The following is a 15,994-nucleotide window of genomic DNA, read 5'->3' on the forward strand; positions in this document are numbered from 1 at the left end:
TCATTTTGTGCTCGTACAGGTCCATATTAGCTGCTTTAATCATCTATGACCTGAAATATAACTAACACGTATGAAGTACCAAAGTTCCTACTTTAAACGAATAAAACAACTACGTTAACGAACTAATATATGTACAAATAAACCGAACATCAGCTATGCACACAGTTAAAACCACAACGAATGCATGCATTATCACACAATCTAAACATTTATAATAATCATTGATGTAATGATGCTAGTGTCAGATTGATGAGAGCATGGTTCTCGAAGACTTCTATAAATTGATGGTTTCCATATATATTTTGTGAAGATCTACGTAAACAAATTGCAATTGACCCAATGACTAAATGTGATACCTACATGGCTAAAACACTAACTTAACTTTAAATTATTTAAAATAAACCATTATCCAACTTTTGATCGATCATGTTTAAACAGCTAGTGACGAATTTGAGCTTCATCTGCTCATTTTCAGTCAAAATGCCCTACTTGTTTCAAGATCATTTGAAATGTGTTTGATCTCCTTCCGTGTGTCAGTTTATAAGTTTGAAACCACAAATCCATATTACCAAATACCATTATGCCAATCTGGTTAATTAATTCACCAAATTTCTAATTTGAGTTAATCTTGGTCGAGAAGATAAATTTGGTAAAACCCACAACAATATTTGCAATTAATTAAGCCTTGAATTTTCATGCAAATTAATTATAATGGTGATTATAACAAATTTTAGTAAATAACTTATGTTTAATTCACGAATTATCATAAGGTGTCATCAAAAGAAAAGGGCATGGAAAGACTTACAAACCTTGTTATGTTATGTCATGTTGTTCCTTAATATGTATGTAGTATGAACTGATATGTAGATGGGTTAAATTGATATCTATATTAAAAACTTTATAAAAGTCTTATGAAAGAGATATAAATATTGTTTAATACAGAAAGTATGTTTAAAGTTTCTAGTTATAGACGCACTAGCATTAGCTTACGTTTTAGTACGTGCATCAGGTGAGGCAAACATAAGGCATATATTGGTTATCTGACAAATGAGGAGACATCCTATTTTAGTGAAAAGTGTCAAAATGTTTTTAATAAATTAAAAGTAACTAGTTTTTATACCCGTGCGTTGTGACACGCGGGTTTATTTTATTTTTTTTGACACGTGTTGGGTATCCTTTTTCACTATTTCGGCTAATAATTCAACTTTATTAATTTACAATAGAAGTTAATTGACATGCATATACAAAAACTCGTGTTGCCAAAAAAATATGCAACCTAACCCCCGCATTCAAGATTCAGCGACATGAGCACATAGAGCGCATCGAAGATGAACGGTGCAAGCATTTGTGAGTAGAGAAGATAGTAAAAGTGACTTGAAAACCTATGTGTCAACGCTTAAACTAACCGTGGGCAGTCGGCCTTATTAAAATGCCCAAAGTAAAAAATCGTAGGCCATGCAAAAAGTTTAGTACAATTTAATGAATAGTGTAACATTACGTGTGGCAGAAGCTCTTCACAATTAAATGGTTTAATAATGTGTACCTAGTACTTGTGTACAGAGATGCACAAAATACATGGTTCTGGATCCGACCCGGAACCGGTTCCTACCTGCACCCGACCCTTGGGTACGACCTGGTATTCGATTTCTTCCCGGAACCACAGGAACCGTAACCGGAAATGCCCGGTCAAAATGACCCTACTCTACCCGAAACCCGAAAAAAACCCGGAAACCCGGTCATACCCAACTATACCCGGAACCAATTTCTATCTGACCTGGTTTTGACTTTTGTTGACCATAGCCGGAACTAGTTCCGCGTAAAAAAAAAAACCGATTTGTGCACCTGTGTAGTACTTTCATTTGTTATTTTCAGAGGCCCAAGCCCAGCACAGTCTGCAACAAAATAAACCGACCCGGCCTGAACCATAAAACACCACTCCGCCACCGTTCCGTTCACCGGACCACCACCGAAACAAAACAAAATGCTGCTCGAACTGCCGCGGTTAACCAATTCTCTCCGGGAGCCATTCGACGCCGATCAAGCTTATCTCAACCGTAAATCCCTACTCCAATCGCTCTATAACCGTCGCAGGTAACTTAATCGTTTACAAAACCCTAACATATCCAATCGTTCGATACGTTATCTCTACAATTCGTATTTTACTGAATTGAATTTTGAATTATGTGTGATTAGCTCGGCGAAACCGGTTGATGAGTTCGAAGTTGCTCGGAAGATTGTTCATCGATGGGATGAAGGTAATAGTTAATCACTTCATGAAGTTGTTATTGTTATTGTTATATAATTATGCTTATTTTGAAGTTGTGTACGAGTTACTGAATTTTTTAGGTTAATACGGTTATCGAATTAATAATAGGAAAATTGGATTTTAATAATACAAACTATGACTTATTGGTAGATAATAATCTGTACTGTCAGTTTAACCACTGACAGTCCTAGTTTTCACTTTTGTTGGTAAGGGCGGTCCCACTAGCATAATAATCATAGATTTACGATCGGTTTTTATTTGACTTCTGCTAGTTTTCGCTCGCGTTTTCGCATTTAGTTCTTAATTATTATTATTGTGAGCGTAATCGAGTCAATATCCAATGCAATTTGATAACGATTGTGCTATTTGGATTGCAGTAGTCAATATGATAGTTTGGATTATTATCGGCCAATGTGTCATAGTTTGAGTTATTAAAATCCAATTTTTCTTAAAAAACGAGGAAACTTCGTAATAGGAAAATTGAAGGTTCTATATTTACTATTTAGTAAAAAGATTCAATTAACTTTAACTTAATGACAAATGGTATGAGTATTATTATCAAACATGAGTTTGTTTATTATAGGAACTGGCTGTGTGTTGTTACAATATGAATGTGTAGTTTTTTTGGCAAGTAGTACAACAGATGTAGGACTACTTGGAAACATTTTAAACTTTTGCATGCGTGCTTATAATTGATGTAGCTTCTATAGAAGTCCGGCAAGCGTACAGACAGTTTGTTGGGGCGGTGGTTGAATTGATTGGTGGAGTGGTGAACAATGAGGAGTTTAAAGAGGCGGCGTTGGCAGTATATAAGCTTTTTGGTGCTCATGAAGAAGAAGATAATAATAATAGTTTGATGTTCATTGAGAAGAAGTAAGATATTATTTCTTTACACTAATAATTACTGTAACAGGATAGTTTTTGATTATTTGATGTGAAGGCAAGATCTTTATTCTACAAACTGTATGTTTATGCAGATCTGAACTGCAAAAGATACTTGGTCATGGTGTTTCAGATGCAAAGCTACAAAAGGTTGTTAGTGCTGTTCAAAGTCTTTCCAGTTTGCAGCCAGACAACCACGAGTCACTGTCTTTACTTGAAAGACAAGAAAATGAGAGTGATGATGGACAAGAATTTGGTGCAAATTTGGTTTTTCATCAGCCAACGCGGTTCTTGGTTGATGCATCTTTTGATGATGGAGAGATATGGGGGGAGCGTACAAATGTAACTTCAACCTCAATTCATCGGGAGTGGAATGATCATAGTGAGAACACAAATAGAACATATGATTTGGAATGGTTAAGAGATGAATGCAATAGAATAGTGAATAGTAGTAGTTCTCAACTTCCTCAAGATGAACTAGCAATGGCTATTTGCCGGGTACTTGAATCAGACAAAGCTGGTGATGAGGTAATGAAATTATAGTTCTGAAATTGATTTATAACAATGGTTTCTTGTTTGGATTTAAGATATCCTAACGCTGTTATTTTGTCTTAAAGATAGCTGGTGATTTGTTGGATCTAGTTGGTGATGGTGCATTTCAAACGGTTCAAGATCTTCTCACGGTGAGTGAACAAAAATAATGTTCTTGTTTTGGCTTATAAACCATTTTCTTTATATTATGTCATGTTCTCACTTGAAACTGATGGATTATAATACCTGATGGAATTATAATACCTGATGGCTGATTGTTTTGCGAGCGATGGATTGAAAGCGTTTTTGTGATATTTTATTATATTCAGCATAGGAAAGAACTTGTTGCTGCCATTCATCATGGGATTCAGAACTTAAAATCTGAAAAAGTGGTTTCTAACTCTCAACCACGCATGCCTAGCTATGGTACTCAGGTATGAAGTTGCTTTTTATTGTCATTGTCACATGTGCAGATGCCAAATTTTGTTGTCAACAATTTATGCAGGTTACTGTTCACACAGAATCAGAAAAGCAATTTGATAAATTGAGACGCAAAGAGGAGAAGAAAAATAAACGTGGAGCAGATCATGGGTCTGACAGTGACTTGTCTGCTATGAGTTTTAGTTCTTTGCTTCATGCAAGTACAAAGAAAAGCCCATTTGATGATTTGATGGGACTTGGTGATGGGCCCAACATATTAGCAACTACTGCTCTTCCTCAGGGAACTACTAGGAAGCATCATAAGGGATATGAAGAAGTTTCCATACCACCCTCACAGACTGCACCCATGAAGCCTGGAGAGAAGCTGGTACTTTCATTGTGTTTTCTATAAATGTTTATGATCATATTTGTCAGATAAAATGTCGAAATCAAAATATGATGCACAAAGTAGGTATATGTAGAATTTAAAATAGGATGCATAAGGGAAAAATAAAAGAGAATAATTATAACAAATTAGAATTAAAGTGAAGCATATTTGGTGAGTTGATGATAATGCAGAAATCAAAATATGATTCAGAAAGTAGCTAAATGGTCAAAGTTCGATTGTGACTATTAGTGTCTGATATTTTGTGTGTTTGTCAGATCGAAATAAAGGAGTTGGATGAATTTGCACAAGCTGCTTTTCAAGGCTACAAGACACTCAACCGTATTCAGAGCAGAATATTCCAAACTACTTACCATACTAATGAAAATATTCTGGTCAGTTTGAAATTCACTAAGTTCACTAATACAAATGATGCCAAAATTTAGATCTTATTTTCTTAAGCAATCATCACGTGTTTCAGGTGTGTGCTCCAACGGGAGCTGGCAAAACAAATATCGCTATGATTGCTATTCTGCATGAGGTGCATACATTCACAATCCTCATATATATTAATTTTTTACTGTAACACTTAACTTGACAATTAAGTTATAAGTTATAGCACACATTGTACCTGTTGTTTCTCTTTGAGGAATCTTAGTTCCATTTTAATATGTTCTTGCTCTTGTGCCATTTACCTGAATCAAGTGATAATTTTTCAGATTGGACAGCACTTCAAAGATGGATATTTGCATAAAAATGAGTTTAAGATAGTTTATGTTGCTCCAATGAAGGTAGAACTGAAATTATCATTTGAATCATCCGTCTTTTTTATGCTTACTATTTTTTTCTATTTCTTGTGGCATACAATCTCTAGGCATTAGCTGCTGAAGTTACCAAGGCATTTAGTCATCGATTAGCTCCATTGAACATGGTTGTGAGAGAACTTACTGGTGACATGCAGCTTTCTAAAACTGAACTGGAAGAAACTCAGGTCTGTGCTGCCCCTTTGTTTTTGTCTGTTTGGACACAAAATCATAGATTTGCGATTAACTTTTTTATTTTTAAATCTGTGCTCACAGATGATTGTAACAACACCTGAGAAATGGGATGTCATCACCCGTAAAAGTAGTGACATGTCACTCTCGATGCTGGTAAAGCTTCTAATTATCGATGAAGTACATCTCCTTAATGATGATAGAGGGCCTGTAATAGAAGCTTTAGTGGCTCGCACTCTTCGCCAGGTACATTAATAATCTACGTAAGAATAATACAATCATAGCTCTTGATGTTTTGAAGTGAATTTGAAGGTGGCTTTGCGCTCTTTTGATGAGGACTGCTAATGCTAACCTGAGATTAAATATGTTCTTGAAAACTTTTGACAGGTGGAATCCACACAGTCCATGATCCGTATTGTGGGGCTTTCAGCTACACTTCCCAATTATCTAGAGGTTGATCTAGCAATACCTTTTATTAAACTTTTATGATTTGTAGTTTTACTTGCTTGTTTCTTTCCCAACTTTCAGGTTGCACAATTTTTGAGGGTTAGTCCAGATGCGGGTCTCTTTTTCTTTGACTCTAGCTACCGTCCTGTGCCTCTTGCACAACAATATATTGGAATCACAGAACCAAACTTTCAAGCACGTAATGAACTTTTGAATGAAGTTTGCTACAAAAAGGTCTTTTTTAAATTCTGTTAATGGTTTGCTGTTTTGCGTTACATCTGGACTGTTCTTTTTTAATCTTGGGTGCTTTGTATGAGCAGGTTGCTGATTCATTGAAGCAAGGGCATCAGGCAATGGTGTTTGTTCATTCACGTAAAGATACTGGGAAAACAGCTGATAAATTGGTAATATCTTCTTTCCTTCTTCCATATTTTAAGAACATATGGAATATATGGTTTCTGTACAAATGGTTTTTGTGTCTAGTTGTTGCTTAACTGAAGTACTGAACCTTTTGTAACGGGGTTCAAAGCAGACCAGTGCTTGATTGTTTCAACAGTTAGCTTCAGTTATTATTTTCTGTGTGACATGTTATACAGATAGAGCTTGCCCGGAAGTATAACGAACTAGATCTCTTTATGAATGAGGAACATCCTCAGTTTCATTTGGTCAAGGTAAATTGTCAAAGTTTTCTCTCAACAGTTCATCATGATCATACCATATTGTCACATCACTTACTGTTTTCACTTTCAGATGGAGGTTGCAAAGTCCAGAAACAAACAGCTTGTTCAGCTATTTGGATCAGGAGTTGGCATACATCATGCAGGGATGCTGCGTGCTGACAGAGGTTTGACCGAACGCCTTTTTGCTGATGGTTTGTTAAAGGTATGCAACTCTTTATTTGACTTGCTTCGGTACCTTTTTTTATATTCCACTAAATGTGCCTACATTTGTTTTCAGGTCCTTGTTTGTACAGCAACATTGGCATGGGGAGTAAATCTACCTGCACACACTGTTGTGATTAAGGTCGTTAAGTTATGAAATACCTATGTATTTCTGTTGGTATTGAGCCAACTTCTTTATGATTAAATAAGCAGACAACTTGTTGAATTCAAGTTCATTCAATTTATTGAACCTTTTATTCTCTTATTTGTTTATTAACATCATGAGCACTCTGGCACAGGGTACTCAATTATATGACCCAAAGGCTGGTGGATGGCGAGATCTGGGTATGCTGGATGTCATGCAGGTATCATTAATGTTCTCACTGATTTGTTTTCAGCGTTTACTGCTTTTTGAGTTCCAATGTTGTTTTCTCCCATTTATAATGGTGTGCTATAGATCTTTGGACGTGCTGGAAGACCTCAGTTTGATAAAAGTGGTGAAGGCATTATAATTACATCTCATGATAAATTAGCCTACTACCTGAGACTTTTGACAAGTCAACTTCCCATAGAAAGTCAGGTAACTTCTTTTTCAGTTCGAGATATTATTTCAATCGAACTTGGAAAGTTTGGGACTCTGGGTTGTAGTTATTGCATAATCAAGATAGATTCCTCTGGCCTTCAAGAAGAAAACCTGAGTTTTCTTGTTGGATAATCTGTTGTATATGGAAATTTAGTTAAGAGATTCGCATGAATGATGCTGTTTGATCAAATTTTGTTACCTAGCCTGCTTGAATTTTCTCTTTGCTTTCTAGTTGCCTTCAATTTGGTACATTAGGTGTATCATGCCTCAACAATAATATGAACATTAATCTAGACTGATCCAGAAACAGTAATCTGGGTAGGGCAAAGAATAATCAAAACACAACATTAGGAAAACAGACCTTGAACTTGACGACTGTTCTATTTGATTATTAAACGATGAAAACTAGCAGTGAAAATTAGATCAGAAAAATAAACAGAGAAACCTGTTTGGCGGCTGATTGGAATAAGCTAGCGGCGGCGGTGGTGGTTGGCTGTTGGCTGCGGCTGGTTGACTTCGCCAATGGGTGGTTGGATGCTGCTGTGATCGGCGATCCCAGGAATGGTTGGCGGCTGTGTTGTATTGCAAACACATACACGAAGACACGATATTGAAAGTAGTAAATTGACATTAGAGAATTAACGTGGTTTGGTCAAAGGTTGACCTATGTCCACGAGCTAGAACTAGGGTTTCTTTATTTCTTGAATGATAAAAAAGATTACAAGTACAATGAGATCATATAAATAGACAATACAAGTTAAGATTACAAGTACAATGAGATCATAATTAACAAGTAAACAAACTGGGCTGGGCTAGGGGCAGGTGCTTTACCCCCATCGAACTGCCCTAGGGCTGCGTCCAAGTAAAGGAGGCCCAAGCCTACATCCACAACAAACTTTTGATGGTTAAGTTGGATTTCTGATACGACTTGGATTTGATAAACTGAAAATTTATTATTATAATCATTAGGGATGTTATTATGTTAATTATTAGATAGGCTTTCATTATGTCAGTTTTTTATTATGAACAAATTTGGCAACAAGATAGTTGTAAGCATCAGGGTTACTGGGTTAGGATGCTTTTAGTAAAAAGAGATCTTTCCGGTTGTAATTTTCTTTATCGTAATTTAATTATTGATTTAATATTAATTGGGAGAGCGGCATTTTTATTTTTATTTTTTTTGGAACTGCAAATGTTACCTCTACTCTACTTTACATCAATAAATCTACTCCCTTGCCCAGGTTTGAACTTGGGACCTCTTCTTTATGAGGCATATCCCTCTACCAAGTGGGCTAGCCCCACCTTGGAGGGAGAGCGATTTATCTCTAGAAAGTAAGTCATTAGGCTTTAGGAGAGCTGACTGACCCATTGATAGTCACCCGATTTACGCTTTCTTTTTAAAATATAATTTGGGTCCCTGATTTTAGAATTTTTGTGTCTTAGTAGAAGAGAAGCGTACGCTTTTTGAACTAAAAATGAATGCTTCACAACTCAAGCTTTCTACAACTAGATTTCATACTGGAGCATTAACGTGGTTTAACTTATAACTTATCTTGATTTGTTGGCAGTTCATTAGCTCCTTGAAAGATAACCTAAATGCAGAGGTAACACTGGGAACTGTGACGAATGTGAAAGAAGCTTGCGCATGGCTTGGATATACGTACCTTTTCATAAGGATGAAAATGAATCCTTTGGCATATGGTATTGGTTGGGATGAGGTATAATTATCTTAGTGTCATCTATATATTGCTTATCAAACATTATTCTTGACTTTTATTTCACCATATGTTGATATCGTTAATAATCTTTTTTAGTGACTGCTTCTGTTAGAAGGCTTACATCATAATTGCTTTTTTATCTGATAGGTTATTGCAGATCCTTCATTGGGTTTGAAGCAAAGATCTCTTGTCACAGATGCTGCACGTGCTCTTGACAAAGCTAAAATGATGCGGTTTGATGAAAAAAGCGGCAACTTTTATTGTACCGAACTTGGTCGCATTGCTAGTCACTTCTATATTCATTATTCTAGTGTTGAGACATACAATGAGATGCTGAGACGCCATATGAGTGATAGCGAGGTAACATATTCTTGTTAACTTACTTGCATAACGGTCTGTTTGCATCACTGTAAAATTCCAGTGCTAACTACATATATGCTCATAAGAGCTAGTATCATAAGTGGTGTTCTTGACACGTAATTGTTTTTCTTTGCAGATAATTGACATGGTTGCTCATTCTTCAGAATTTGAAAATATTGTTGTTAGAGAGGAAGAGCAGAATGAATTAGAGACATTGTTACGCACAGTCTGTCCTTTAGAAGTAAAGGGTGGTCCTACAAATAAACATGGGAAAGTGTCTATTTTAATTCAGGTATAGGCTTGTTAACATCAAGAGTACCATGAGCAATTGTAACTATGTGATTTATCTTTTATCTAATAATAAGCTGGTGATCACGATCTTTTCAGTTATATATATCTCGAGGGTCTATAGATGCATTTTCCTTAATTTCTGATGCGGCATACATCAGTGCCAGCTTGGCGCGTATAATGCGGGCCCTTTTTGAAATCTGTTTGCGTAGAGGATGGTGTGAGATGACATCTTTCATGTTGGAGTATTGCAAGGCTGTGGATCGTCAAATATGGCCCCACCAACATCCTCTAAGACAGTTTGACAGAGATATATCACCAGAAGTTAGTTTACTCATCTCTTTGTGCTAATTTGCTATGATGCTTATGTTTGTCCTGCAATTCTTGTTAATTTCTCTTCTTTTTTTCTTCTTTTTAGATACTTCGGAAGCTAGAAGAACATGAGATTGACTTAGATCATCTTCAAGAGATGAAGGAGAAGGAGATTGGAGCTATGATTCGTTATGCGCCTGCAGGAAGGGTACTTTTATTTTAATAATTAATTTTCTACAATTTGTTTTGAAATCTGAGTTTCACTTCTGTAATATTTGATTTGACTGCTTTTCGAATATTTGAAGGTAGTGAAGCAGTATCTAGCGTTTTTTCCATCAATCATATTGTCTGCTACAATAAGTCCGATCACCAGAACTGTTTTAAAGGTAAAATTTTTTTTTGTTAGTAATAGTAATCAATGTCTCTTAAATCAGTGAATTGATATTCAGTTCCATCTTTCAGGTAGATCTGGTCATAACTCCAGATTTTGTGTGGAAAGATCGCTGGCATGGTGCTGCTCAACGCTGGTGGATTCTTGTTGAGGTTTGTTTTGCATCTACTTTTGTTTGTATGAAATGGCCAATTGATGGTGCATCTGACTATTTTCTTATGATCTAAAGAAATGCGTAGTGCGTAGTGACAGTAATTAAAAATTATGGGCAAAGTAGATTGAAACTTTTATACATTTAGATCCCTAATCATCTTCAGAACACATTTTGACGTCATTGTCATACTTATGAAGTAATTTCATGCAGGATTCAGATAATGATCATATCTATCATTCAGAGCTTTTTACATTAACCAAGCGAGCAGCAAAAGGGGACCCGCAAAAGCTTTCTTTTACTGTGCCAATATTTGAACCACATCCTCCACAATACTACATTCGTGCTGTTTCCGATTCTTGGTTGCAGGCTGAGGCTTTTTATACAATATCTTTTAAGAACCTTGCCCTGCCAGAGGTCAATTTTGTAACTTGACAATCAGAACATTATGATTACCTATTATTGTTTTGAAGGTTAAATTTGATATTTCATTTTTTGTTCAGAGCCATACTACTCACACTGAACTTCTAGATCTGAAGCCACTTCCCGTGACTGCACTTGGCAACAAGGCTTATGAAGAACTCTATAGATTTTCACACTTCAATCCTATTCAAACACAGGTATCACATCCTAAATTGTATATGTTAGCCATGTTATCACCAGTTATGTTGTATGCCACTGATGCATTCGTCGATACTTTGCAGGCCTTTCATGTTTTGTATCACACACAAAATAACATTCTCTTAGGAGCTCCTACTGGAAGTGGGAAAACTATATCTGCAGAGCTTGCTATGCTTCATTTATTCAATTCAGCCCCTGATATGAAGGTACAATTTTCGTTTTTATGATTAAGGAGACCACTTGCTATGGGTGCCGAAGCCTAAATGTATCATATAATGTGAAGTTGGATTTCAAATTGTTTATCTTTCGATTAGTATGTCTTGTATCCTACATATATTGAAAAAACAAAGTTCACATTTGTGGTGAAATCAACTTATGCAGGTTATCTACATAGCACCATTAAAGGCCATTGTTCGAGAAAGGATGAATGATTGGAAGAATGGCCTTGTTACAAAACTTGGAAAGAAGATGGTAAGTATTCTTTATACTTTTATACTAATTATTCATAATTTATATGTATGTTCTGTTAAGCAAATGTTATTTGATGTTGACTTCACTGGAAAACACTTTGAGCTTTTTATTGCTTTCGTTTAGCTGACATAAGATTACATTTATCATCTGTCAAACATGAATTGATATTTTCACATGCTGGCTTTATCAGGTTGAAATGACTGGTGATTACACACCAGATATGATGGCTCTTATGTCAGCAGATATCATAATATCAACCCCTGAAAAGTGGGATGGTATTAGTCGTAATTGGCACAGTCGAAGCTACGTCACGAAGGTTCTTTTCTTACTTTTTGGAATTACTTTACAGATTTATATAATAGCAATAACATACAGTTATTATAACACAGTATTGCGTAGTCATAATAACGTTCTTTTTTGGTTAGAATGTTACAAAGTTTTGTATTATATTATATTGTCAGGTTGGTCTTATGATTTTGGATGAGATTCACTTACTTGGTGCTGACCGTGGACCTATTCTTGAGGTACAATGCAATTGGCTTAAGAAGTTTAGTTTGTCTACATGATAATAATAAGGGCACTAATGACATTTTTAAGCAGCAATCTATTATTCTTGTATGTTGTTTACTTGACAGTTCGTAGTGTGTTTTGTCTTGTCACTTATTGGAGTAAAAGTTGTGTATTCCTGTATCCTGTGAATGTGCTCTTTTGGGATTAATGCTTTACTCTTCTTGATTTGATTGCCAGGTCATCGTCTCAAGGATGAGATACATATCATCGCAAACGGAGCGACCTGTTCGGTTTGTTGGTTTGTCAACAGCACTTGCAAATGCTCAGTAAGTTAATTTGTTCATGAACCTCGATATTTTTTGATTTTTTTGTCCTGTTTTACTAAAACTATTCATCACAGTTTTCATATCAATGATATGATATCGTCTAAAAATTGTTTACTACTAATAATAAACATATTCTAATCAAGCATGCATTACATTATGCAGTATCATAGGATGATTTAGAAACCTTATTTTTTTTAGCAATAATGTGTTGTTACATGACTTCTTTCTCCTGAACTGTTGTATATTCTTCCAATGTTGTGATGTCTGCTAGGAATCTGGCTGACTGGTTGGGAGTTGAGGAGATTGGTTTGTTTAATTTCAAGCCAAGTGTAAGGCCTGTGCCTCTTGAAGTTCATATACAGGCAAGTGAAGCTTTTAGTTTATAATTCAGTTGATCAAGATTTATGGTTTTTGGTTTTCTCTCAAATTTTTATCTTATTTGTTCTTGCTTTGGAGAGAAAACAAAACTTCATTTTTCTAGTAAAAATAACTTTGTTACATCAATTTACAGGGGTATCCTGGTAAATTCTACTGTCCAAGAATGAATAGCATGAACAAGCCCACCTATGCAGCCATATGTACACATTCACCAACAAAGCCAGTTCTGATTTTCGTTTCTTCTCGTCGGCAAACACGGCTTACTGCATTAGACCTCATACAGGTAAGTCATTTGGTTTTCATCTATATTAACTATTTGATTCACTACTTTATAATATTTTTGTTCTTTTGCAACATAAAGTTTGCAGCTTCCGATGAACATCCAGTACAGTTTCTAGCCATGCCAGAAGACGCACTACAGATGATTCTTTCTCAGGTCACTGATCAAAATCTGAGACACACGTTACAGTTCGGTATTGGTTTACATCATGCAGGATTGAATGATAAAGATAGATCTTTAGTCGAGGAACTTTTTGCAAACAACAAGATTCAGGCAATGACCATTTACTCTCATCATTAATATTATAAAAATGATTTCATTTATTTGACAATCTTATGAGCAATTACTGTTTTTTCAGGTATTGGTTTGCACAAGTACTTTAGCTTGGGGGGTTAATCTTCCAGCTCATTTGGTTATAATTAAGGTTAGTAATTAATCACACGTCGAGCAGCATACACTAGTTTGTTGATTTGGTTGGTTATTGATGTTGGGTTTTTATCACACGCTTCAGGGAACAGAGTATTATGATGGGAAAGCGAAGCGTTATATTGATTTTCCAATCACAGACATCTTGCAAATGATGGGTCGTGCGGGTCGTCCTCAGTATGATCAACATGGGAAAGCTGTTATTCTTGTGCATGAACCTAAAAAAAGCTTCTATAAGAAGGTGAATTAAATGCAAGTGGAACACTAATAATGTAAAATATTGCAATTTTTTATCACTGATTTAATTGTTTTTCCTGCAGTTTCTTTATGAACCATTTCCAGTTGAAAGCAGTCTTAGGGACCAACTTCATGATCACATCAATGCAGAGATAGTTTCTGGGACAATTTCTCATAAGCAGGATGCAGTACATTATCTGACCTGGACATATCTGTTCCGCAGGCTGGTAAGATTTATTTAATGTTAACTTATTAAAAGTAACAATATCACTTGCCTTTTGACATTATTACACATGTGGCAGATGGTTAATCCTGCTTATTATGGATTGGAAGATAGTGATCCTCAAAGTCTAAGTTCTTACTTATCCAGGTAACATCAATGGTTCAAACGTTGATTAAACATCCCGGTTTGATTCATTGGTACTAAATATGCAATTTTAATTGTAGTCTTGTGCAAGATACATTTGAAGATTTGGAAGATGGTGGATGTATTAAGATGGATGAAGATAATGTGGAGTCTTTAATGTTAGGCTCAGTAGCTTCTCAGTATTATCTGAAATACATGACAATTTCCATGTTTGCTTCAAATATAGGCCCAGATACATCTCTCGAAGTAAGTAAAGCAATTTTAATATTCATTATTGGCTAGTGGTGATCTTATATCATATAATCTCTTTTCAGGTTTTTCTTAATGTGCTATCTGCTGCTTCTGAATATGATGAACTTCCTGTCCGTCATAATGAGGTAATTCAAGTTTTTTACACATCATAGTTTATAATAATTTTCTGTATAATTAATAATCCTGTTTCTATTACAGGAAAATTACAATGAAGCTTTGTCTGCTAAAGTTCCATTAGCAGTGGACAAGAATCGCCTTGACGATCCACATGTTAAAACAAATTTGCTTTTTCAGGCCAGCATAGTTTTTAAAACTTTTCAAAGTTATAATTTGATATATTTTAAATATAATTTAACAAATTATTAAATATTGTGCAGGCGCATTTCTCTCAAGTTGAACTTCCGATCAGCGACTACTATACAGATTTAAAGTCAGTGTTGGATCAGAGTATACGTATCATTCAAGCAATGATAGACGTTTGTGCAAATAGTGGATGGCTCTCGAGTTCCGTTACTTGTATGCATCTTCTTCAGATGGTCATGCAGGTATGTTCTCAAATTTCTTCATATTTAATGGATTAATAATTATTTATAACTATAACTGTTTTGTGATTGGTATCAGGGTATGTGGTTTGAGAGGGATTCTCCCCTGTGGATGCTGCCATGTATGACTGAAGACCTTGTAACTTCATTGCAAAAAGGAGGAATATCTAGTATCCAACAACTGCTAAATCTCACAAACACAAATATGCAATCTAGGTTTGGAAATATTGCTTCAAGACTACAACAGGTAAGCAGAACCATTTGAAATTTCATCATCGAATCCCTTCATATTTTATATTCACAAGTAAATGTATCAAATTTGTTGATTATGCTCAATCTTCAGGATTTACAACATTTTCCTCGTATTCAAGTTAAACTCAAGATACAAGGAGGGGATGATGGCAATGATAATGTTCCCAGTCTCAGTATTCGGTTGGAGAAACTCAACCGTAGAAAAACTTCAAGAGCTTTTACTCCTCGTTTTCCAAAGGTATAAACGTTTACTATGTGATTCTTTTGATCAGTCTGAAAATCGTTCATCTTTGATCGTGTTTTTGTTTTAATTTTTTTAGTTAAAAGACGAAGCATGGTGGTTGGTTCTTGGTAACACTGCCACCTCAGAATTACATGCTCTTAAAAGGATTTCCTTCACGGATCGTTTGGTTACCCGCATGAAGTTACCGTCAACCACAACTAGTTTTCAGGTAATTTAGTTTCTTTTCTATTTTGCACCTTCTTTTTAAGACACTTAAATTCCTGACCACTAAACGGGTCAAAATTATCACCTCATAGTTAACAAAGATTATTCATTATACATATACTATTTATTTGCTTGTATCTCGAGTAGTTGATTGTTTTTTTATTTCTACTAGGGAATGAAGCTGCTGCTTGTTTCAGATTGTTATCTTGGTTTTGATCAAGAATACTCGATTGAAGAACTGATGGAGTCTTAGTTACAGTCTGTATATATGGTG

General features: G+C 35.5%; 1 protein-coding gene across 1 annotated transcript; it reads left to right on the plus strand.

The window, feature by feature from the left end:
* Window positions 1-1,934: 1,934 nt before the first annotated feature.
* Window positions 1,935-15,994, plus strand: LOC143560799 (DExH-box ATP-dependent RNA helicase DExH14-like). Its single transcript, XM_077049016.1, has 49 exons — window positions 1,935-2,091; window positions 2,194-2,255; window positions 2,968-3,139; window positions 3,244-3,676; window positions 3,766-3,831; window positions 4,009-4,113; window positions 4,185-4,487; window positions 4,763-4,879; window positions 4,966-5,025; window positions 5,204-5,275; window positions 5,359-5,475; window positions 5,564-5,725; window positions 5,867-5,932; window positions 6,008-6,160; window positions 6,247-6,330; window positions 6,523-6,597; window positions 6,677-6,808; window positions 6,884-6,949; window positions 7,107-7,172; window positions 7,265-7,387; window positions 8,959-9,108; window positions 9,256-9,468; window positions 9,605-9,760; window positions 9,856-10,080; window positions 10,175-10,276; window positions 10,374-10,454; window positions 10,531-10,611; window positions 10,824-11,027; window positions 11,114-11,230; window positions 11,315-11,437; window positions 11,613-11,702; window positions 11,893-12,018; window positions 12,164-12,226; window positions 12,450-12,538; window positions 12,810-12,900; window positions 13,050-13,199; window positions 13,278-13,469; window positions 13,555-13,620; window positions 13,708-13,863; window positions 13,943-14,086; window positions 14,162-14,229; window positions 14,307-14,472; window positions 14,541-14,603; window positions 14,677-14,772; window positions 14,856-15,023; window positions 15,100-15,267; window positions 15,364-15,510; window positions 15,593-15,724; window positions 15,893-15,994. The coding sequence occupies exons 1-49, from the start codon at window positions 1,982-1,984 to the stop codon at window positions 15,971-15,973; spliced, it is 6,252 nt and encodes a 2,083-aa protein (XP_076905131.1). The 5' UTR covers window positions 1,935-1,981; the 3' UTR covers window positions 15,974-15,994.

This window comes from Bidens hawaiensis, unplaced genomic scaffold, assembly GCF_021521415.1.
Source record: "Bidens hawaiensis isolate Kalapana, Puna unplaced genomic scaffold, B.hawaiensis_p1.1 tig00020451_1, whole genome shotgun sequence".
Taxonomy (NCBI): Eukaryota; Viridiplantae; Streptophyta; class Magnoliopsida; order Asterales; family Asteraceae; genus Bidens; species Bidens hawaiensis.

Bases quoted from the DNA above. Each gene is read 5' to 3' on its own strand.
- LOC143560799 (XM_077049016.1), top strand. From the start codon at position 1,982: ATGCTGCTCGAACTGCCGCGGTTAACCAATTCTCTCCGGGAGCCATTC. The intron at 6,809-6,883 runs GTATGCAACTCT...ATTTGTTTTCAG, and splicing joins TTGCTGATGGTTTGTTAAAG to GTCCTTGTTTGTACAGCAAC. The intron at 12,539-12,809 runs GTAAGTTAATTT...GATGTCTGCTAG, and splicing joins ACAGCACTTGCAAATGCTCA to GAATCTGGCTGACTGGTTGG.